The sequence below is a fragment of the Nicotiana sylvestris genome, chromosome 12, assembly GCF_000393655.2.
Source record: "Nicotiana sylvestris chromosome 12, ASM39365v2, whole genome shotgun sequence".
In the NCBI taxonomy this organism is placed as follows: Eukaryota; Viridiplantae; Streptophyta; class Magnoliopsida; order Solanales; family Solanaceae; genus Nicotiana; species Nicotiana sylvestris.
Window position 1 is genome coordinate 146,862,651 of NC_091068.1, and position 23,484 is coordinate 146,886,134.

The 23,484-nt window shown below is 35.1% G+C and overlaps 1 protein-coding gene across 1 annotated transcript; it reads right to left on the reverse strand.

Moving 5' to 3' along the window:
* Positions 1–11,102: 11,102 nt before the first annotated feature.
* Positions 11,103–13,753, reverse strand: LOC104247788 (transcription factor DIVARICATA-like). Its single transcript, XM_009803890.2, has 2 exons — positions 12,838–13,753; positions 11,103–12,168 (listed from the first exon to the last, which is right to left on the reverse strand). Exons 1-2 carry the CDS (start codon positions 13,284–13,286, stop codon positions 11,769–11,771), a joined length of 849 nt encoding a protein of 282 aa, XP_009802192.1. The 5' UTR covers positions 13,287–13,753; the 3' UTR covers positions 11,103–11,768.
* Positions 13,754–23,484: the final 9,731 nt, after the last annotated feature.

The window sequence follows — 23,484 nt, forward strand, 5'->3', positions numbered from 1 at the left end:
TCCTCAAGGTCTGGCATTGTCACAATCTCATTATATTAAGACAGTACTTGAAAAATTCAAGCACTTGGGCTTTAAAGTTGCAAAGACTCCAATTGACGTGAATCTTGCACTAGCAAAGAACAAAGGCCAAAGCATATCACAATTGGATTATGCTCGTGTGTTGGGATGCTTAATGTACATCATGAATTGTACACGACCAGATATAGCTTGTGCTATAAGTAAACTAAGTCGATACACGAGCAATCCAGGCCAATCTCACTGGATGGCAATGAAACGAGTTTTGGGATACTTAGAACATACCCAAAACTTTGATTTGCACTACAGTAAATATCCTGCGGTGATTGAAGGATATTGTGATGCAAATTGGATCACCGGTTCAACTGATTCGAAGTCCACAAGTGGATATGTATTCACTATTGGTGGAGGAGCGGTATCTTGGAAGTCGTCCAAACAAACATGTATTGCCCGCTCTACAATGGAGGCTGAGTTCATAGCCTTAGATAAAGCCGGTGAAGAAGCTGAATGGCTCCGGAATTTCTTGGAAGATATTCCATTTTGGCCCAAACCGTTGGCACCAATATGCATACACTGTGATAGCCAAGCGGCAATTGGAAGGGCTGGGAGCGTTATGTATAACGGTAAATCTCGTCATATACGACGAAGACATAAAACCGTTAGGCAACTTCTCTCTAGAGGAATTATCATGATTGACTATGTAAAGTCAAGTGATAATGTGTCAGATCCACTTACAAAAGGCCTAACTAGAGAGGTAGTTGAGAAATCATCGAGGGAATGGGACTATGGCCGAGAACAAGTCATTGTGGCGGTAACTCTACCTAGAAGACTGGAGATCCCAAGATCTAGGTTCAAGGAGATCAAACAAAGTCATTAATGACGGTTCAACATTGTCAACAAAATTTGTTTTAGTCCATTCTCGTGATGAGACAATGTTCAGTACCAAGGATAAAGCATTAAGGCTTTTTAATGATTTCTAAATTTGATACAGGGTATATCAAATAGTGTATCTATGAGATGACACGTTTAGGAATCACCTATGTAAGTGTGAAATGTTAGCCGCTTCAAGGAGAATTTTGCAAGGCCAATTCTCTACGCACTTATGAAACCAGGCAGTGTTCATGGCTGAAACGAACACAACAATGAGAACCAAAGACGGTTAAGGGATTGATTGTGTGACTTATGGTTGTCTAGGTATACACTAAAGTTCGACGGTTCAAAGATATCAAATCTACCGATTGACCGAGTATATCCGACATAAGTTCACTACGGAAAGTTCAAAGGGAAACCTACTTATCCAGATGCAATTAATTCTTGTTTGCAAATCACACAAGTTTTTCATGCATACTTCCGTGATATAGCCATTCCCCATTCATGTGGGGGATTGTTGAGTTTTTGTTTAAGATGAAATAGTCTTAAAATTAGAGTGAATGGGAAATGGGATTTGGATTCGGATTTGGTCAAATGATCGATCGATTGATTAATTTTTTGGACCAAATTTATTTGTTAATAGTGAATATTAACGTGATATAATCCGTGTTTGTAACGGATGTTTTCCAATCCGTGTATTGTGTTGCAACACTAAGCAACAATGCAGCCTAGTGCACCTCCCACAATGGTGCAAGTGCTCCTCCCACCAAGCAAGTGTATATACCACCATGTAAGTGCTTTCTCCATGATCTAGTGCTTGTTGCACCATGGAAGGGGCGGATTTCTCTCAAATAACTGCTATAAATAGAGCATAAGTTGGAGAGAAAGAAGAACACATCGGAAAAAACACTTGAAACACTCTGTATACACTTAATATACACTCTGTATACACTGGATATACACTCTGCATATACTAGATATACACTCTGTATACACTGCGTATACACTGGAAAAACGAATTGCAATTTGATATTCTCTTCAGTAAGAATTCAACATTGACTATACTTTGCATTCCTTCCTCTCAGAATTTCCATTCGACTTCTAAGTTGTCCTCCTTATTCTGCATTGTTTTTAACTACAAACAAAGCATCCATAAGTGTGATTTGTTGCCGAACTTTGTGTTCGCTGAAACACTGGGGTTTGAAGTACCGCTACATCAGTGTGTAATTCGTTCTATCCTGGGAGGAAATAATCTATAACCTTGGATACTAGGAGGGGATTAAGTTCCTTAAGGAAACACTGTGAATTCAGTAGGCTCGAATTAATTTCTGTTTTTTTATTATTTATATTTACGTTTATAAGCTAACGTTCTAATTTCCAGAATCATTATTTACAAGTACAGAGGAACAACACAGATCACTAGAAATTTTTCAACATTGCACACTGAACTCCTGACGCTTCAAAATTCTGGTTATTGTTAGAACCGTTTCCAAGTTCTGACAAGTATGCTTTAAAATTTTGAATGGAGGCTATTTTCTCAAGATTTTTCTTAATGAAGCTAAAATCTTAACGATAGTCCTAAAAAGGTCCCTTTAGCGTAACTACACCTATAGTTTATTCATGAAAGAGAAAAATCCACTTTCGAATATTATGATCAAAAGCATATAAATTTGGGGAAGTGCACGGTTAGCCACTAATAACACATGTATTTACTTTTAAGCCATTGCTTAAAATGTCTTTAGTCTTTAGCCACTGCTTTAATAAACTTTAACTGCCTGGAGGAAAATACCCTTCTACTCATGTCCTTAACTTTTTAACTTAACTTCAGGACTTCAGGACTACATGTCCTTAACTTTTGAACTTGTAACTCTAAGTTCGGGACTTCAAGACTACATGTCCTTAACTTTTGAACTTGGAACTCTAAGTTCAGGACTTCGGGACTACATGTCCTTAACTTTTGAACTTAACTTCAGGACTTCAGGACTTCATGTCCTTAACTTTTAAACTTGTAACTCTATGTTCAGGACTTCAGGACCTATTGTCCTTAACTTTTGAGCTTGTTAGTCTTAGTTCAGGACTTCAGGACCTATTGTCCTTAACTTTTGAGCTTGTTAGTCTAAGTTCAGGACCTATTGTCCTTAACTTTTGGGCTTCTTAGCCTAAGTTCAAGACTTATTGTCCTTAACTTTTGAACTTGTGACCGTAAGTTCAGAACCTATTGTCCTTAACTTTTGAGCTTGTTAGTCTAAGTTCTGGACCAAATGTCCTCAACTTTTGAAATCTTAGTTTCCATGCCAATAATTCCAAGATCTTTGGTTAATTACGTAGAGACTTAGATATCTGTGATTAGAGTCAAAAAAGTGAAAACTCAAATTGGTCAATTCTCGTTCAAATGGTATAACACATTCTATTGTGACCTTGCGCATTTACCTTTTTCTTTAAATGTCAACAAAAATGACATTCTGATAGAAAGCAAAGCATAATGAAAACAAATGGTAAAAATATCTCGTGGAAAGAAAACAAAAGTGAAACTAGAATATCTCCCGGAAAGAAAACAGAAAACGAGTGGGTATTGAACTTGAGAGAGAAGCGAGGGTTTGGGAAGAAAAGCAATGGAAGAAAGGGTAAAAATGTCTTTTCATATTAATTTTAATAGAGTAGTGGCTATTTTTGCTCAACATTAGAATTGCTGTATAAAAAATAAATACCACCTTAAATAATGGCTACCCTACGCCATTTCTACTATAAATTCCTCAGGCTCCTAATTTGTTGGTTTTGAGAAAATTAAGTACCAAGCAGTTGCTGTATAAACAAAGCAAATATGTGCGCGGATTATGCATTTACAAAATCGAAAAAGCTTAATTTGGTTTTTAAAAAAGTAAAAAAAAAAAAAAAAAAATTCTATAATTTCAAATTTAGGAAATTTTATTTCTTTTTTAGTAGAATATATTTTGTATTTATATTGCCAACCTTGTACAAGAGTAAAATGACTGGTTAAACTAGGGTGAACAAAAGGTTTAAGAAGGCATATTAGTGGTTAAGAGACTACAATTGTAATCGTATAAGTGCTATAAGCTATTATGCGTTGTGACCTGCGAACAAACAATAACTGCGCGCAGTTCAACTGTTGCCTAACTATTAACTCAAGTGGTCAATGTTAATTCAGAATTCAAGAAGTTGCCTCATACAACTAGTGTCAGTTGTATGAGACAAAAAATAAAATTTTTCCTATAAGTTCAATGTTAATTCAGAATCCATGAACTTCAAAGACCGCAGGAGGCATTTGTTTCTTTCAACTTGGCTAAATGCGTAAAAAATGCACGGAGCGCCCTATTTGGTCGCCCCCATTTAACCTATACCCATTTTTTTTAAAACTTTTAACTTGTACCAACTTTTTAAACAACTTAAGCTCCCTTTCTCCTCCTCCTTCTCCTCCTTCATTTTCTTTTTTCTTCTTCTACAACGATGACTTCAACATTACTCTCTTTCTTCAGCTTTAGATAAGAAACTTCATGCACCTGTTCCTAATTTCCAAAGGCACCGATGTGCTTGCTGCTTTGTTGGTCATTCGGAAGAAATCAACATTGATGAGTTAAATGAGAGGAATGCATCTGAAACAGATGATTCAAATGAGAAAAGATGCATCACTGACAATGTCTTAAACATTAACTATTCTTGATCCAAGATAGCAATGGCAGGACATGAGACCTAAAGCAATTTCTTAGTGACTTTTGCCATTACAGAGAAGCTTTTGTTATGTAAGGCGATTAGTATACGTATATGTACAAAGGATTTGTTACCTATATTTGCTTAGCTTATCACTTTTTCTTCACGCAAGGAAGACCAGATATTTCATGATCCTTCTCTTTCATAATCAAATAGAAACTGATCATACCTGCAGTTGAAGTCTTTCCCTTACTTAGTGGCAGCTTCTTCCAACAACTGAACTACTCCAACTTTTGGCGAGCTGTGCAATTTATTTTTTTCAAAGGCCAGAGCTGAAGTTTCCCAGTTACAACACAAAAACTTCAGCTCTATAGCTGAAGTTTCCCAGTTACAACACAAAAACTTCAGCTCTAGAGCTGAAGTTTCCCAGTTACAATACAAAAACTTCAGCTCTAGAGCTGAAGTTCGCCAGTTACAAAACAAAAACTTCAGCTCTAGAGCTGAGCTTCAGGCTCGACTACTAGAATGCTGAAGTTTTGCGTGATTGCCTTTGCTACTTCAGCCCCGTGTGCTGAAGTTATGCGAAAAAGTGGGTACGTTTGCAATTTTTTTTACAAAGCGGGCACAAATTAAAATGTGACACAAAAAGTGGGTATAGATACAAATGCCCCGCTAAATGCGTTGTTTGGGCCTTGTTCCATAGATCAATATCAGGGATTGTGAACATAACAGACTTTCAACAGATATTTACTGCTTTGGACTCGAAAATATGCATGATAAATTTTGGGTTGGCTTAAGCTGAATCTTGGTTTAAATCCTTTCAAAGGAATTCGGGCGAAGTGCAGCAATAGTCATTGTTAAGCCCGCTATTTAAAATATATTCATAATTTACAATGTATTTAAAGATTAACCAATTCTACCAAACTTTAGAACTAAGTATCCTGAATTTGGAAATTCAAGACTTAGTGTCCTGAATTTTTGAGCTGCTAATTTGAAATTCAGGATTAAGTGTTCTAAATTTCTGAATTACTAATTTAAAATTCAGGGCATAAGATTCGAACTTCTAGACACGATGTCCTGAAGTTTGAATTTTGAGGTTTAAACGCTAGGACTTCAGGACTAAGTATCCCGAATTTTGAAATTTAGGACTTAGGTAATTTGAAATTCAGGACCAAGTGTTTAGTCCTGAATTTCTGAACAACTAATTTAAAATTCAAGACATAAGATTAGAACTTCTGAACACAATTTTCGAACTTTAGGACTCGATATCCTGAAGTTTGAATTTTGAGGTTTAAACTCTAAGATATCGTGTCCTGAAATTTGAGCGAAATTAACTACCTTAAATAGTACATTATTAATTATGAATATATTTTAAACAACATGCTTAAAAGTGACTACCTAGTGTCATTTCCACTGAATTTTTGGGCCAGTTGGATATTGCTTATATATATAGAGTTGAGAATATCTGCTTCACTTAAACTGGGCCTCAAAACTGAGAGTCATGACACAGGGGCTTGCTTTATTTGTTCCGGCTCTCATTGGAAAGTTTTCTAAAGTGCAAGGTTTATGTTCTTTTTTTCCTATTATTTCCTTTTTTAATTTTGGTTTTCTTTTGGGCAGTTGAGAAACTCAGAAAATAAAAGGGGATCTTGAAATAAAAATAAATTCTCCTCTGCTTTTATTTTTCCATTATTTCTTTCCTAATTGTTAACTCCACCAATGTGAGTTTGCTCACATTGCTAGTTTCAAGCCTCGACAGAGGATAGGAGGGTTGCAGTGGCTGACAGCCAGCGTAAAGCTTGTCAAATTCAGAAAAATCGATCACAAATTATTTGGGACCGAGGTGTTGTTGTTGATTGTTTCTTTCCTAATTGACCAAACCCCCATTATAATATTCTCTTTTAGCATACTTTAATTTTTTATTGTTTGGTTTGTTGTCCCCAAGATTTGCTTGTTAGCTTCCGTATAATATCTTGTTATTTCAATCCCAACATATTAAAATGTATTTCTTATAGCTCTTGTGCCTTTTCCTCCATCCCTATAAAATAAGTACAATGTACATATTTGTATACATCTGTTTGTCATATAGAGTGGACTAACATATCACGTTCATTCCACATTACTAGAATGATGAATAACATGGCTAATGCGGACTTATTCTCATGTCCTCATATAAAGCAGTACGGACTGGTACTGCTTAGGCGCATAGAGCTTATATTCAATAAATTCAACTAAATTCCGTATTTTTTATGTGGAACAAAAATATATATGTTAATATTTTAACTTTTTTTAACAATTAAGTATTAATGAGTTTGAACACTAGGGATTTAAAGTTGAGCTCGTCAAGTTTAATTAAATGTTGGACATACTGCATATGCCTAGTAGACCTATGCAAGCATAATGGTTTTATTATATCTTTTTTATTCACATATTTTGCTTGACTTTCAGTATGTTTCCCCCTTCCCCTGAGGACATTGACAAGGGCTCACTAAAATATCATCCTGAAGAATGTGCAATATTAAGTAAGCTATGTTGCACGGATCCTTCATTTGTCTTGACATTATATCCTTGTCCAACGGGTGTGAATATTTCGCACGAAGTTTTCACAATACATGCAACCATACCCGACATGTATTCGTAAACGAGTTTGCGCAACCAGGGGTGGAGCTAGGTGGGTTGAAGGGGTTCAGCCGAACCCTCTTTGCCGAAAATTATACCGTGTATATAAGGTCAATTTTTTTCATGTATATATATTAGATGTTGAATCCTCTTAGCTACTTCGTATGTCTATATTTTTTTATTTTTTAAATTTCCTTAGTAAAAATCCTGCTTCCGCCAATGTGCAACATATATTAGGCTTATGGAGAGTGTTAGAAACCAACAGTGGAAAGACAATAAGATGACTACAAATTTCCAGCTAAAATCAGTCACTATTTGCTTATTGTACTGCTTTGGTATTTCCAGACAGCTACAGATTAATTCTTATTTGGTGCAGTGGCTCGTGACCAATGAGTTGTATCCTCTGTCTCAGCTGAATAGACCACACATTGCATAAAAATACCAATTTGTTGCCTTTACATGTTCTTTATCCATTTGTTTTGGACTCAAATGTGCAAATTATAAATGTATTTTGACTGCTAATGATAATATTAATCTAACATCCTCCACTTTCTGTCCTCTTTCTACCTTTCATTTGATTTGTGTATCAAAAGCTTGAAGGGATCTTTCTTTATTTCATAAACCTGTGGGCCTATAAAAGAAGCAGAATAAAGAAATCTTTGTTAGTCCAAAAGGAAGATGGTCCCCTTTTAGTTCTCTTTCTTGTTACTACTATTTTAACATTGTACTGGTAATCCCAAACTTTAGACAAAGTCCTACATCCGCAAAACACAAGAGGTATGCTGGGTATATAAGTTAACAAGCCTTAGACCCTAATGACGTGTTTTAAACCCATGAGAACCTAGGTTCAGATCAGACAATATTACTAGCGGATTGGGCCGTACTGTAAATACACAAGTGAGCTGTTTCTGCAATCAATTTGAAGAAAGGTATCAGAATCTTGTTATAAAAGGGGTAAAGGAATATAAAAAACACCAAGCCTGTGGGTTGTGGGACTAGGTATGTGGTCTTAATATACTTAAGAGAAGTATATCAAGTTAGAATAAAGTGGCCAAAGTGCTTTTCTATGCAACTTGCAAGAGGTTCTGCTTTAAGAAAGGAGTGGGGCAGTATAGTATTTACTGAAAAAGTTCATTGGAATGGGAATATTGCCAAAATATTCTTTGCCTCGCGTTTAAGGACGTGACCTAATAGTCAATAAAGTGAAATAATAACCACGAAAGATAAGGATTCAAATTCCAACAAAAATAAGCCAGCCCGGGGCACAAAACATCTTGCATTCACGCAAGGTCCGAGGAAGGGCTGCTCCTAAAGATGTAATGTAGACAGCTTACCCTATGTAAACACTAGTCGCTACTTCCACAGCTCGAATCTGTGGTATATAGGTCACACGGAGACAACTTTACCATTCTCTAAGGCTCCCCTTCAAGGATTCAAATTCCAACAAAGACATTAAATCGCTCGGTTTGGTACCGTTACTAGTGGGATAACAAGTACAGTAAAATATTATAAGGACGCGCAAGTTAGTCCAGACACCACTATTATTAAAAAAAAAATCTTTGGCTCGGTGAGGGGGGACCTATATATAATGAGCCACAGATGCTGGTTTGCACTAGGATTTTAAATTTTAGTGATACTGCCAACAACAAATGGTGAGGGTAATACCACCAAAACAAAAAACACCAATAAAAAATGGTATAATGAGGGAGAAAAGAACATGAAATTAATAGTAACAGCATAACATAACAAGGAAATTAACTTTTCATTTGACCTCTTATGCAATTGCAAGTTCTTAAAAACATTTCATGAAAAGAACAGTTTGAATAGTCATATTATTTAAACATTTAAACAGTAGAAGGACCAGGTTGCAGTTTTGGTTAGATGGTGGACTAAATAATATGTAAAGTAGCATGGACACTAATAAAACATATTAGTACTGTTTCTTTAAAGTAGTGTTTCCTAGTCTTGAACTATCACAAAAGCTCCTCTTTTAGTCTCCTAATTATTAGATCATTGATCTTAATTAAAAATTCCAATTCATTTGGAAGGTGATTTCCCACTCCTTAAATTCACTTTACCAAAAGATCATAAAATACTCCCCACTTGTGTGGTATCCACAAACCATTAAGCATCTCGAACAGATGCAGAGCTAGGATTTCAAGCTTATGGGTTTAAAATTTTAATCGTTTTAAATTACTGGATTTTATATTAATAATTTATACATATTCAATAGATTTTTAGAGACAAATTCAAGGTTCGAATCAAAGCTGCTAGGTTTGTCGAATCCGCTCCCGACACTCTAGCTTCGTCCCTGATCTCAAATATAGAAATCAAGATAACACCTTTCGCACACCTTGATTACTCAACTCGAGCAGCCTCTCACCAGCACAGGATATCGAGTAACTATACCACCGAGAGCAAAAAAATAATCAAATTTTAACATTGAATAGTTTAACACCAATGACAGGTTTCGATGAGCTATTTGCTGAGAAAGATTACAATTGAAAAGAGGAGGAACTAAATGATGGACTTATAGCCAATAACAGCTTCGTTTGTTCCCAATTTTATTGGTTGTTATAATAAAGTGTTGTTATACATCTATAACAGCATTTGGATGTTAAACAAAAATTACCCAAAAATTAGTTTTTCTCCTTTTTTAGTGTTACATATAAAAGATAATAAAGATTATCCAAATTTAAAATCTCAAAAAATATGCATGTTTCACTAATTAAATATTAAAGAGAGCTAATATATTATTAATGAATCCATAACTAAATGAAGATTAAACTCTAAGTCAAACATTTTAAAGCCGCTAGAAAAATACATTCTTTCAAGATTAATTGAATTTTTTTTGCAATTGTGGCTTCTTTCGTAGATTCCATTCTCTTACTAGTGATATAATGCTTGAATTGGCGAATATTTTTGTCCAAACTTTTAGCGCAAGGGCATCTGATAGCTTTCCCTGGAAGACAATCTAAGTGCTTAACAGTTGAATCTTATATCTTGACATTTGTCCCATAGAAAAGATATCATGTGTAAATCTTCAAATCTTAGGTACGGTATTATGCAAGATGAAAATTTTGTTCATTGGAAAAGATTGTGTACATATTTTTAGAATTATTATTAATAATCCTAGAAATTTTATATGGTTGTTATAGAAGGGTCATTTTACAAAGAGCGTTCCACTATAAATATGACCATTGCAGCCTATCACCAATACAAGATATCAAGTAACTATACCACCGAAACTTAGGCAGATGAAAAGAAATAATTAAATTTTAGCATTGAATAGTTTAACACCGATGACAGGTTTCCATGAATTATTTGCTGAGAAAGATTCAACCATCATTCCGTACAATTGAAAAGAGGAGGAACTAATGATGGACTTACTTTTTTTCTTATCTCTTTCTGTTTGAAAAATAAAAGAACATAGAGAGAGCATCAAGTATCTTTGAGAAGTTAATATTTCCAATAATTAGAATTCCTTAGGAACATAGTAGTTAGCCCAAGGGGATAAGAAATTATTCTGTCAAGTTGAATCATATGAAAAGTAGACATAGCATAACGTGTCACTTCATGAAGTGGATATTGACTCAGCACAGAGGCGGCTACAACGTATAATCAATGGGTTCAATCGACTTCAATATTTTTATCGCGAAACATAAATATATATGCGAAATGTAACTAAACTTTCAACAAAATCAAAATTTTGATGTATTCAGAGTTAAACAATCAAATGTAAATCCTGAATCCGACTTTGACTCAACATTTATTAGGACTAAGCATTGGATTACTTTCCATGTTGGTTGCAGGTCTACTTGTGCATTTAAGAAGTGGAAAATGAACTAGACTATTGAATTCAATGTCTTCCCCCTAAATGCCAATTGCCTTTTTTCTTTCTCTTGTTAATAATGATATGATGAGCAAAAGAATACATGAAATGAATTCTGAATTAGAGAATACAAATGCAAAGCTGTAATAGTGTTTCTTCTACATAGCTGAAAAAAAGGAACTACAAACTAAAACTACCATAATTTTCTTAAGAAACTTTACTTAACTTATTGCTACCATTATCAATAACCAATAATATTAACATGTAACAGTTCTGAGCCTACTAGCTGAACGGTGGCAAATGGGCGGTTTAGGCTTATCTTGAGCTGGTTCAACCTGAACCTCCTACAACTCTGAATTTAGCATGAAAGGAATATATGCTTTCAACATCAAACACACTTGAAAAGACATCAGATGAACAATCAGGGCGAAGAAATAGATCATTAAAAAAAATAAAGGCAGCTCGGTGCACTAAGCTCCCGCTATGCGCCGGGTTCAGGAAAAGGCCGGATCACAAGGGTCTATTGTACGCAGTCTTACCCTACATTTCTGCAAGAGGCTGTTTCCACGGCTCGAGCCCGTGACCCCCTGGTCACATGACAACAACTTTACCAGTTATGCCAAAACTCCCCTTCAGTTAGCAGCCCTCTTTTAGTTCCAGAGCTTAGTAATATGAACTAATTGAAGCATACCTTGTTCTTGGCAGTGTCATTTTTGTGCTTTTTCTTAAAGAACATGAAATTGATTTTGAGTATTCTCCAAACTGATCACATGGTATTGTACTGAGCAAACTGGAGTCCCGGTAGAATAACACTATGCATGCCATTTTCATGCAACTTTAGACCATATGTCTTGAATGCTATATCTGCTTCTTGATTTAGCAAATTATACTCATACAAAGCTTGTTCTTGTGGAGAAGGAGCAGATTTGTGTGTAGATATAGACGATATATGATTCTCGGTCGAAGGAGACTTCATTTCTGTAAGATTGACAGTGGTAATATCATGTATACTTGATCTCCTCTTATCTTTACCTCCAGAAAGTTGTCTTATAAAATATTTCTGAGCATGACTTGCTACTTGTGTTGGTGTCCTTGTGGTCACATAATTGCGTGAGATATTTCTCCAATCTCCTTTTCCATACTTTTTTAACCCCAACAGAAATTGCCTGAGCAAAATGTAGTCAACAATATCAATAGTAGGAAACAGAATCATCTATAGAATAGAAAACATTTGATGTATTGCAGTAGTTTAAAGGGGAGCCTTACAGCAACAATAAAGTTGTCTCCGTATGACCTATAGATCACCGGTTCGAGACATGAAAGTAGCCACTAATGCTTGCATTATGGTAGGATGTCTACATCACACCCCACAGGAGTGCATTCTCCAGACCCTGCGTGAACCCCTGCGTGAACGCAGAATACTTTATGCACCGGGCTGCCCTTGACGAATTACAGTATTAAAAGGACATCCCGATGCACTAAGCTCCCGCTATGAGCGGGGTCCGGGGAAGGGCCGGACCACAATGGTCTATTGTACGCAACCTTACCTTGCATTTCTGCAAGAGACTATTTCCACGGCTCGAACCCGTGACCTCCAGATCACATGGTAGCAACTTTACCAGTTACGTCAAGGCTCCCATTGAATGAATTGCAGTAGTCTGAATTCTAAAAGCATTTAATTTTACAAAACTATGATGACATATAGTTTTGGACTTGCATAATTAAACTGAACTTTATAATCATTTTGAACCATCTTTAGTAAAATACAAAGAAGTGACAATGTTATATTACAAAATTGAAACATGACATTTTCTGATGGTAGCAGAATCAATTACCTGTGTTCTTCCTCAGTCCATGGCACTCCTTTTTTCCTTTCATGTTCAGAAGATCGCGTTGATGTGCTTCGCTTCCCAGACGGACCATAGAATCGCTTGTTCAAGTCGTGGAAATCGCCTTCTTGGTCATGATTAATCCACTCTAATGTGAAAGAATTAGTACTAGTTGTATATCCAGGTAATGGTATTAAACCTGCCTCAATATCACTAATATCTTCTACTAATTCTCTATATTGTTTGATCACATCATTTACTGTTTTTCCAGGGATCATTGCTGCTACATTATACCATCTATCTGGTGTTTCCTTATCAAATAAAGCTAATGCATCCTCAAATCTCTTGTTCTCTTCAGTGGTCCATTTTGTTGTTCCCTTGTTTTCCTCAAATAACCAATTTGAGTTTCTAAGGTATGTTGTAGTAGGAGAAAGAAATCCCATTTCACTGCTCATGTTTTCTTGTTCATAGAAAACTAGAGAGGAAATGATAGGAGAAGTTGGGGTTGTTGTTTATGGCCACACTGGCATTTTAATTATGTAGCATTTGAGGGGGGGAATCTGAATAAAACTTTTTGACAAGTTGTAGCAAAAGGTGAGGAATCTAGAAAATGGACCACCCCAACTTTCCAAAACCCAAGGAAAATTCAGGACACTGTAGAAAAAAGTAGATCTTGCTAGTGAATGATTAAGCATTTGAACTCTTAAGCAGAATCGTCTTTATCAAGGAACGTTTTACCCGACGTGAGACTTTTCCGTGCGAATCTGAATTTAATCGAGTTCCAATGCAAATACCGAATTTCGAGTGGAAAAAAACATTAAGTAAGTTAGATGAAGTCCTCAAAGCAATGTATCTCTGTATTTGCTACTTGCTAGAATTCCACTGTACAGGGCAGAAAATATGGAAATAGAGAGAGAGAGTCAAGGATATTATGTCGAGATATCATTGGTTTATACTACTGAGACAAAAAGGACAACCTGTCATTGGACATTGGTGCCTATTGAGTATTTATTTCTTTCCTGAGATTTTGGTGAAGGTTTATTGCTCTATGTTTAGGCATGAAACAGCTAAACAATGTCTCTCCAATTCAATCCATATGTAACAACATGTAATGCCAATATATTGATATTTAATTAGGGATTTGAATTCTTATACATTTGTTTATCTGATAAACGGTTACAGATTCATTGTCTCTGAGTTGAGGGTCTCCCGGAAACAGCTTCTCTATCCCTCTAGAGTAGGGGTAAAGTCTGCGTACGCTAAACTCTCCCAAGACCACACTAATGATATTCTTCTAGGTTGTTATTGTTGTTGTTGTTTATCCACAAACTATGAAGTGGTTGCTAGGAGTTGTCAGAAACTTTTATATAATTGGACTTGCAAAAAAAAAAAGGAATAATAAAGCAAAAATTGCAAAACCAAAAAAATAAAGGAAAAGGAAACTACAAGAAAGAAATGACATACCTAGTATGATATAGGGTGGTTGGCTCCAACTGTACCTATTATAATTGGCAGCATTCCTTAAGTTAATTTCCTCTACTTTTCTTTTATTTTCTCCACATAAAGCAAAGATTATTTTTCCCTTTTCCCTCTCACTATTATATAGGGTTGTTAGCTCCAACTGTACCTATTCAATTGGTAGCATTAATTAATAAAATAGACAAACATTTCAACTAGAAAATGAACAGTTGAAATGTTCATTTCTCACATACAAAAAATTAAATTGTTTTTAAGTTAAACAACGAAGACATGAAACGTTAACAATTTTTTCGTTTGTCTTTCCAAGAAGTAATTGTTTAATCCTGACACAAGTTGATGAGCTTTTGGACAATTCGATACGAGCGAACTCTAAAAATATTAGATTGTCTGTAATAATTCGTTTTTACCTTTGAACGAACTGTAAGGTTTCTCTGTAATTCCGATCACTTTAAGGTTTGAACTGTCAACAAACTCTTTCGACTACGAGTCATCAAAAGAATGGATGACCACTAAGGGGGAAAGCGATAAGATTAACTAGTGCTGAAATGAGCTTTACTTATGTAGCATTGAAAAACTTAATTTTCTTATCTTAGGAAATAGAAAAGAATATGCTGTTGGCATAAACTGTATGCTTGTTTTCCAATTTCAAGAAGGAAGATGCTTAATGACTAATCTCCAACTCTGAGATGGGTGTGTGGGAAATGAAAGAGAGTAGTATTTTAAAAATAAATGTGTGACTTCCTATAAATAGAAAGATTCTTTGTTTACCATCTTTCCCAAAACAGTGCATGTGATTCGAATGGATGAGCTCGTGTGGGCTCCAATGCAACTTGCAAATTACCAAACCACGTGGTCTATAAATCCTTGAGTTGGACTTATTTTTCTTTTTCATTTTTAATTGGGATAATTGTACTTTTAATCCCTCTATTATCGACATATTCTTAATTTTTTATTTGTATATTTCACTAAGTATATTTTACTTTGAATAATTAAATTATGTGTTTGTTCCTTTACCTAAGAAACGTGTTACAATTTAGATTTTTTAATTATATACTATACTAAATATGAAATAATACAAATTTAACATAAAACATAAGTAACGAGTCTTTTTTCAAATTTTTGGAAAAACTTTACATCATTTTGCTTGCTAATGTTTCTGGTCTTATTAAGTTGAAAAAATGACACTGTATAGCCGTTGCAAAAATAAAAGCCCAAAAAATATATAAAATTTATATATTTTTTGTATATGTATACATTCGTATGTTATATACAAAAATTATACAATTTTTATATACTTTTTCGGAACCAAATATAAATAATTTCCGGCATGGGCTAAAGTGATAATATTCTTATATTAAGTTTGCGGGTGTGGTAGTCAAAAGCTGATGTTGATGCGTCACTTATTGCTTAATTGCTAATTGTTGGCTTCTTTCTTTTTCACTTTGCCCGTTGTAATTTGAGTGTCACTAATTATGTTCCCTTCTTATTATAGAAGTTTTTGGTTAATCAATGTGGATTTAGAGATGCAGGGAGTTTCTAAGCTAACACGAAAAAATATTTATATTTGATTTAATCATCTTTAAAAGTAATTTTTGTATGCATAATACATATTAGTTTATTGATTAATCTTGACTTAATTTACAAAAGACTAATTATTTTAGATTAACTAAATTTTTAAACAAATTGCAAACCGCAAAGAAATTCACTAATTATTGTTGAGTTTCTTTTTAAGATGAAAAAGTCTTAGAAGGAGGGTGAATGAGAAATGGAGGGAAAATGAAATTTTTGAGTAAATTTTAAGTTTCTCTCTCTTGACAATGAGACATTGTCCCATATTGGAAGATGAAAAGGCTTTTGGTGGGTATATACACAATTGATCTTCTTATAGCTCCTAAAGAGTTAAGAAGAAGGCAAGCCTTGCGCCCTCATCGTCGTCGCTCGCTCGATTCGACTACGGCTACGGATTTGGATTTGGATTTGGTCAATTGATTGATTAATTTTTTGGACCAAATTTATTTGCTAATAGTGAATATTAACATAATATTGTTCGTGCTTGGTCCATAATAGCAAGTGCTCCAAGTGATTGCTCCAATAGCAGCCTAGTGCATGCTTCACCATGGGCAAATGAATGACATTTCATCAGCTGGTTGCATTATAAATATGTGCAACAGCTTGTTGGAAAAATGGACAGAAACGGAATTGAGAGCAATCTGCCTGTTGTTGATCTCCTCTTCAATTAAAACTCAACGTTGGCTATAAATTGCAGTCCTTCCTCTCAGAATTTCTATTCGACTTCTGAGTTCTCCTCCTTTGTTTTGCATTGTTTTAAACTACAAAACAAAGCAATCGTAAGTGTGATTTGCTATCGAACTTTGTATTCGCTGAAACACTAAGGTTTGAAGTACCGCTACACCAGTGTGTAATTCATTCTATCCTGGGAGGAAATAATCCATAACCTTGGGTACTATGAGGGGATTAAATTCGTAAAGGAAACACTATGAATTCAGTGGGCTCAAATTAATTACTGTTTCGTTTATATTTATGTTTATACGCTAACTTTCTTTTCTCCAGAATTATTATTTATAAATACAGTGAGAACCAACAAGCTTAAGGAATTTAATCTTTATTTCTGTATTTGTGGTATACTTACCGCTCTGGAGACTAAAACCTTTGTGGTTTTGTCTACTCCCGTTTTTGGAGATTAAAGCCTTCGTGGCATTTTGTTGGAGAACTTACAGTTTTGAAGACTAAAACCTTTGTGGTTTTGTCTACTCCCGTTTTTTGGAGATTAAAGCCTTGGTGTCATTTTGTTGGAGAACTTACAGTTCTAAAGACTAAAACCTTTGTGGTTTTGTCTACTCTCATTTTTGGAGATTAAAGCCTTCGTGGCGTTTTGTTGGAGAACTTACAGTTCTGAAGATTAAAACCTTTGTGGTTTCGTCTACTCCCATTTTGGAGATTAAAGCCTTCGTGGCGTTTTGTTGGAGATAAAAATCTACGTAATTTTTTACTCCAGTTTTAAAGCCTTCGTGGCGGTTTGTTGGAGATTAAAATCTACGTGATTTTTTTACTCCAAGTTTAAACGTTTATTAAATGTTTGTTTGTGTCATTTTTTTACAGAAAAAATGACGAATGACAACGGAAACCAAACTGGTCTGATGGTGACTGCCAATGCATCGGCATGGTTTCTGAAGAAGGGTCAAGCAAACATGATTGAAAAGCACGAAGATATTGATGACTTGTGTGCTATGGAGTGGTGGATTGATTCTAGAGCCACTCGCCATGTTTGTGCTGTTAGGAAAACATTTTCGACATATGCTCTTGTTGGACCCGAAGAGACGCTTTCTATGGGAAATGCTGCAACAGCAAAAATTGAAGGATATGGGAAGATATTTCTCAAAATGACTTCTAGCAAGGTCATGAATTTAAACAACGTCCTTCATGTTCCCGAAATTAGGAAGAACTTAGTCTCTATTGGACTTCTTGTTAAGCACGGTTTTAAGTGCGTTTTTGTATCCGACAAGGTGGTGATAAGTAAGAACGAAATGTTTGTAGGAAAAAGTTACCTTACTGAGGGTCTTTTCAAGCTGAATGTAATAGTTGTCGAAAATAATAATAAAACTTCAGCTTCTTCTTACTTACTTGAGTCAAATGATTTATGGCATGTACGTTTGGGTCATGTCAATTATAAAACCTTGCGAAAAATGATTAACTTGGAAGTATTTCCTAAGTTTGAATGCGAAAAATCAAAATGTCAAATATGTGTGGAATCTAAGTATGTTAAGCATCCTTATAAGTCGGTTGAAAGGAATTCAAATCCTTTAGACTTAATTCACACAGATATTTGTGACATGAAGTCAATACCATCTCGCGGTGGAAAGAAGTATTTCATAACTTTTATTGACGATAGTACTCGATATTGCTATGTTTACTTACTTAATAGTAAAGATGAAGCAATAGACGCATTCAAGCAATACAAAAATGAAGTTGAAACGCAACTTAACAAGAAAATCAAAATGATAAGAAGTGATAGGGGTGGTGAATATGAATCTCCTTTTGAACAAATATGTTTAGAATATGGAATTATTCATCAAACAACAGCCCCTTACACGCCCCAATCCAATGGGATTGCGGAAAGAAAGAATCGTTCATTAAAGGAGATGATGAACGCATTGTTGATAAGTTCTGGTTTGCCACCGAACTTATGGGGGGAAGCCGTTCTTACGGATAACCGGATACTAAATCGAGTACCCCATAGCAAAACACAATCCATTCCATATGAAAAATGGAAAGGAAGGAAGCCCAACTTGAATTATTTGAAAGTGTGGGGGTGATTGGCAAAAGTGCAAGTTCCTAAACCTAAAAGGGTAAAAATAGGACCGAAAACAGTTAATTGTGTTTTCATAGGATATGCGACCAATAGTAAAGCATATCGATTTCTAGTTCATAAATCAAAAAATCCCGACATTCATAATAATAAGGTTATAGAATCAGATAATGCTGAGTTCTTTGAAAATATATATCCGTATAAAAAGGAATGCAAGTCGATTGGTGAAGGATCTAAACGACCTCGGGAAGAAACAAAAGAAAGTGCATTTAATCAAAAGGATCCAAGACGTAGTAAACGTCAAAGAACGTCTACTTCGTTTGGACCAGAATTTGTGACTTTCTTATTGGAAAATGAGCCTCGAACATTTAAAGAAGCTATGTCATCTTCGGAATCATTGTTCTGGAAAGAAGCAGTCAATAGTGAAATAGAATCCATATTGAACAACCATACATGGGAATTAGTTGATCTTTCTCCTGGAAATAAACCTTTGGGTTGTAAATGGATTTTTAAAAGAAAAATGAAAGATGATGGCACTACTGATAAATTTAAGGCACAACTTGTTGTCAAAGGGTATAGACAATGAGAAGGTCTTGACTACTTTAATACATATTCTCCAGTGACGAGAATTACGTCCATATGAATGCTAGTAGCTTTAGCTGCAGTTTATGGTCTTGAAATTCATCAAATGGACGTAAAGACAGCCTTTTAAACGGAGATTTGGAGGAAGAAATCTACATGGAACAACCTGAAGGGTTTGTGGTTCCAGGTAAAGAAAAGAAGGCATGTAGACTTGTTAAGTCCCTCTACGGACTAAAACAAACACCCAAACAATGACATGCGAAATTTGACCAAACAATATTGTCAAATGGTTTTAAGATAAATGAATATGATAAATGTGTGTACATTAAAAATGTTCTAAATCACATAGTCATTATTTGCCTATATGTGGATGATATACTGATAATGAGTAATGACATTGCCAACATAAATGCGACTAAGTGTATGCTAACTAGCAAGTTTGATATGAAGGACTTGGGAGTTACGAATTTAATTCTGGGGATTAAGATCCAAAAGACTCATCAAGGTCTAGTATTGTCACAATCTCATTATATTAAGACAGTACTTGAAAATTCAAGCACTTAGGGTTTAAAGTTGCAAAGACTCCAATTGACGTGAATCTTGCATTAGCAAAGAACAAAGGCCAAAGCATATCACAATTGAATTATGCTCGTGTGTTGGGATGCTTAATGTACATCATGAATTGTACACAACCAAATATATCTTGTGCTATAAGTAAACTAAGTCGATACACGAGCAATCCAGGTCAATCTCATTGGATGGCAATGAAACGAGTTTTGGGATATTTAGAACATACCCAGAACTTTGATTTGCATTACAGTAAATATCATGCGGTGATTGAAGGATATTGTGATGCAAATTGGATCACTGGTTTAACTGATTCGAAGTCCACAAGTGGATATGCATTCACTATTGGTGGAGGAGCGGTATTTTGGAAGTCATCCAAACAAACTTGTATTGCCCGCTCTACAATGGAGGCTGAGTTCATAACCTTAGATAAAACCGGTGAAGAAGCTGAATGAATCCAGAATTTCTTGGAAGACATTCCATTTTGGCCCAAACCGTTGGCGCCAATATGTATACATTGCGATAGCCAAGCAGTAATTGGAAGGGTTGGGAGCGTTATGTATAACGGTAAATCTCGTCATATACGACAAAGACATAAAACCGTTAGGCAACTACTCTCTAGAGGAATTATCACGATTGACTATGTAAAGTCAAGTGATAATGTGTCGGATCTACTTACAAAAGACCTAACTAGAGAGGTTGTTGAGAAATCATCGAGGGGAATGGGACTATGGTCGAGAACAAGTCATTGTGGCGGTAACTCTACCTAGAAGACTGGAGATCCCAGGATCTAGGCTCAAGGAGATCAAACAAAATCATTAATGACGGTTCAACATTGTCAACAAAAATTTTGGTCCATTCTCGTAATGAGACAATGTTCAATACCAAGGATAAAACATTAAGACTTTTTAATAATTTCTAAATTTGATACGGGGTATATCAAATAGTGTATCTACGGGATGACACGTTTATGAATCACCTACGTAAGTGTGAAGTGTTAGCCGCTTCAAGGAGAATTTTGCAAGGCCAATTCTCTACGCACTTATAAAACCAGGCGGTGTTCATGGCTGAAACGAACACAACAATGAGAACCAAAGACGGTTAAGGGTTGATTGTGTGACTTATGGTTGTCTAGGTATACACTAAAGTTCGACGGTTTAAAGATATCAAATTTACTGATTGACCGAGTATATCCGACATAAGTTCACTACGGAAAGTTCAAAGGGAAACCTACTTATCCAGATACAATTAATCCTTGCTTGCAAATCACACAAGTTTTTCATGCATACTTCTGTGATATAGCCATTCCCCATTCATGTGAGGGATTGTTGAGTTTCTTTTTAAGATGAAAAAGTCTTAAAAAGAGGGTGAATGGGAAATGAAGGGAAAATGAAAATTTTGAGTAAAATTTTAAGTTTTCCTCTCTTGACAATGAGACATTGTCCCATAATGGAAGAGGAAAAGGCTTTTGGTGGGTATATATACAATTGCTCTTCTTGTAGCTCTTAAAGAGTTAAGAAGAAGGCAAGTCTCGCACCGTTGTCGTCGCTCGCTCGCTCGGCCGGCTACGGCTACGGCTACGACTACGGCTTCAGATTCTGATTTGGATTTGGATTTGGCCAAATGATCGATTGATTAATTTTTTGGACCAAATTTATTTGTTAATAGTGAATATTAACATAATATTATCCGTATTTGTAACAGATGTTTTCCAAACCATGGATATAATCCAAGTGTTCTAGCAGCCTAGTGCTTCTCCCACCATGGCCAAGTGCTTGCTCCATAATAGCAAATGCTCTAAGTGATTGCTCCAATAGCAGCCTAGTGCATGCTCCACCATGGGCAAATGAATGACATTTCATCAGCTGGTTGCACTATAAATATGTGCAGCGGCTTGTTGGAAAAATGGACAGAAACGGAATTGAGAGCAATCTTCCTGTTGTTGATCTCCTCTTCAGTTAAAACTCAACGTTGGCTATAAATTGCAGTCCTTCCTCTCAGAATTTCTATTCGACTTCTGAGTTCTCCTCCTTTGTTTTGCATTGTTTTAAACTACAAAATAAAGCAATCGTAAGTGTGATTTGCTATCGAACTTTGTATTCGCTGAAACACTAAGGTTTGAAATACCGCTACACCAGTGTGTAATTCGTTCTATCCTGGAAGGAAATAATCCATAACCTTGGGTACTAGGAGGGGATTTAAATTCCTTAAGGAAACACTGTAAATTCAGTGGGCTCGAATTAATTACTATTTCGTTTATATTTAAGTTTATACGCTACCTTTCTTTTCTCCAAAATTATTATTTACAAATACGGCGAGAACCAACAATTATATTATACACCAAACATCATGATGGGAGTGAAATTCAAGATTAGCCTGATTTTTAGCTGTTAGTTAAAAACTTATTATAGTTTCAAATTCAATCAAAATTTAGCTATTTTTTCATGCGGAAATAATATCTGAAAAAATATCCTCAGTTAAAATGCGAAAAAATTCCAGCATAATATGTTGAAGTTTAAATTTTTTACATATGAATTTCCAGAATAATGTGCTAGAGTTTTATATGCACGAGTTCCATAATCCAGCATGTTATGTTGGATTTTTTCTGTTTCAGCTAAAAGTATCTTATCTAAATTCTATTTGCGCATTAATTATTAGCTACTTTTCAATTATATTACAAATACTGGCAATCCTTTAGTTACCGGTCCAAAAACTGGCAATCGTTTAGTTACCGGTCCAAAAACTGGCTATCCTGAAGATAATTTAATTCATCTTCCTTCAAGCTAGCTCCATTCCTGCCTGCTCCCACCTAGAACTCGACTTCGAATAAAAATTTAATGGAATATATTCTTTTAGATTATGTGATACTTTTATTTTTAAAGTAGCATCTCTGGTACGTCTAGTTAATTAGACAATACAATAGTATCAATTATTTTAACTAATTTGGATTTTAAGCAATTTTTAACAAACATAGATTATCGACTAAAGCCTCATTAATTCGCCTGACAGAATAGGGGAAGCACATTCATTTGGGCCCTCTTCTTTATAAGCCATTCTCTCCTATGGGCAGTGCTCCTTAAGGTAGTTCTTGGGCTTAGCCTATCTTTACACGAATTGCCTGCCATATTCATTATTTACTTTTTCTAGCCATATACATAGATTATATATTTATTATACACACATAATACATAATTTATATATATATATATATATATATATATATATATATATATATATATATATATATATATATATATATATATATATATATATATATATATATACACTTCTTCGGCTATTTTTAGTTTAAGTTTTTGGGTGGGCGGATATTTGGGTTGATCTTCTAATTTTTTTGGGCAAGTTACACATTGGTCCAGTCGAGTGGCCATAAATAAGGGAGAAATTAAAAAATAGCCAGATTTACAAGTGGTAATTGAAAAATAATCACAGTTTCCAAAGTAATCGAAATTTAGCCACTTTTCATGTAAAGATAAATTTGAACGAAAACACTGTTCAAAATCCGAAAAATATTCTACCATAATATACTGGAGTTCCAATATAATATATTGGACTTCCAGTATATTATGTTGGAGTTTCAGTATATTATACTGGAACTCCAGTATAATATGCTGAAAGTTCATACACAGGTGCTCCAATTTCCAGTATAGTATTTGGTGCAGGGGTGGAGAGCCAGAGTA

What these genes read in the sequence shown, in the direction of transcription:
- LOC104247788 (XM_009803890.2), bottom strand. Translation starts at nt 13,286, where the DNA reads ATGAGCAGTGAAATGGGATTTCTTTCTCCTACTACAACATACCTTAGA. An exon ending in TGGACTGAGGAAGAACACAG is followed by an intron (nt 12,169 to 12,837) that starts GTAATTGATTCT and finishes CATTTTGCTCAG; the next exon opens with GCAATTTCTGTTGGGGTTAA.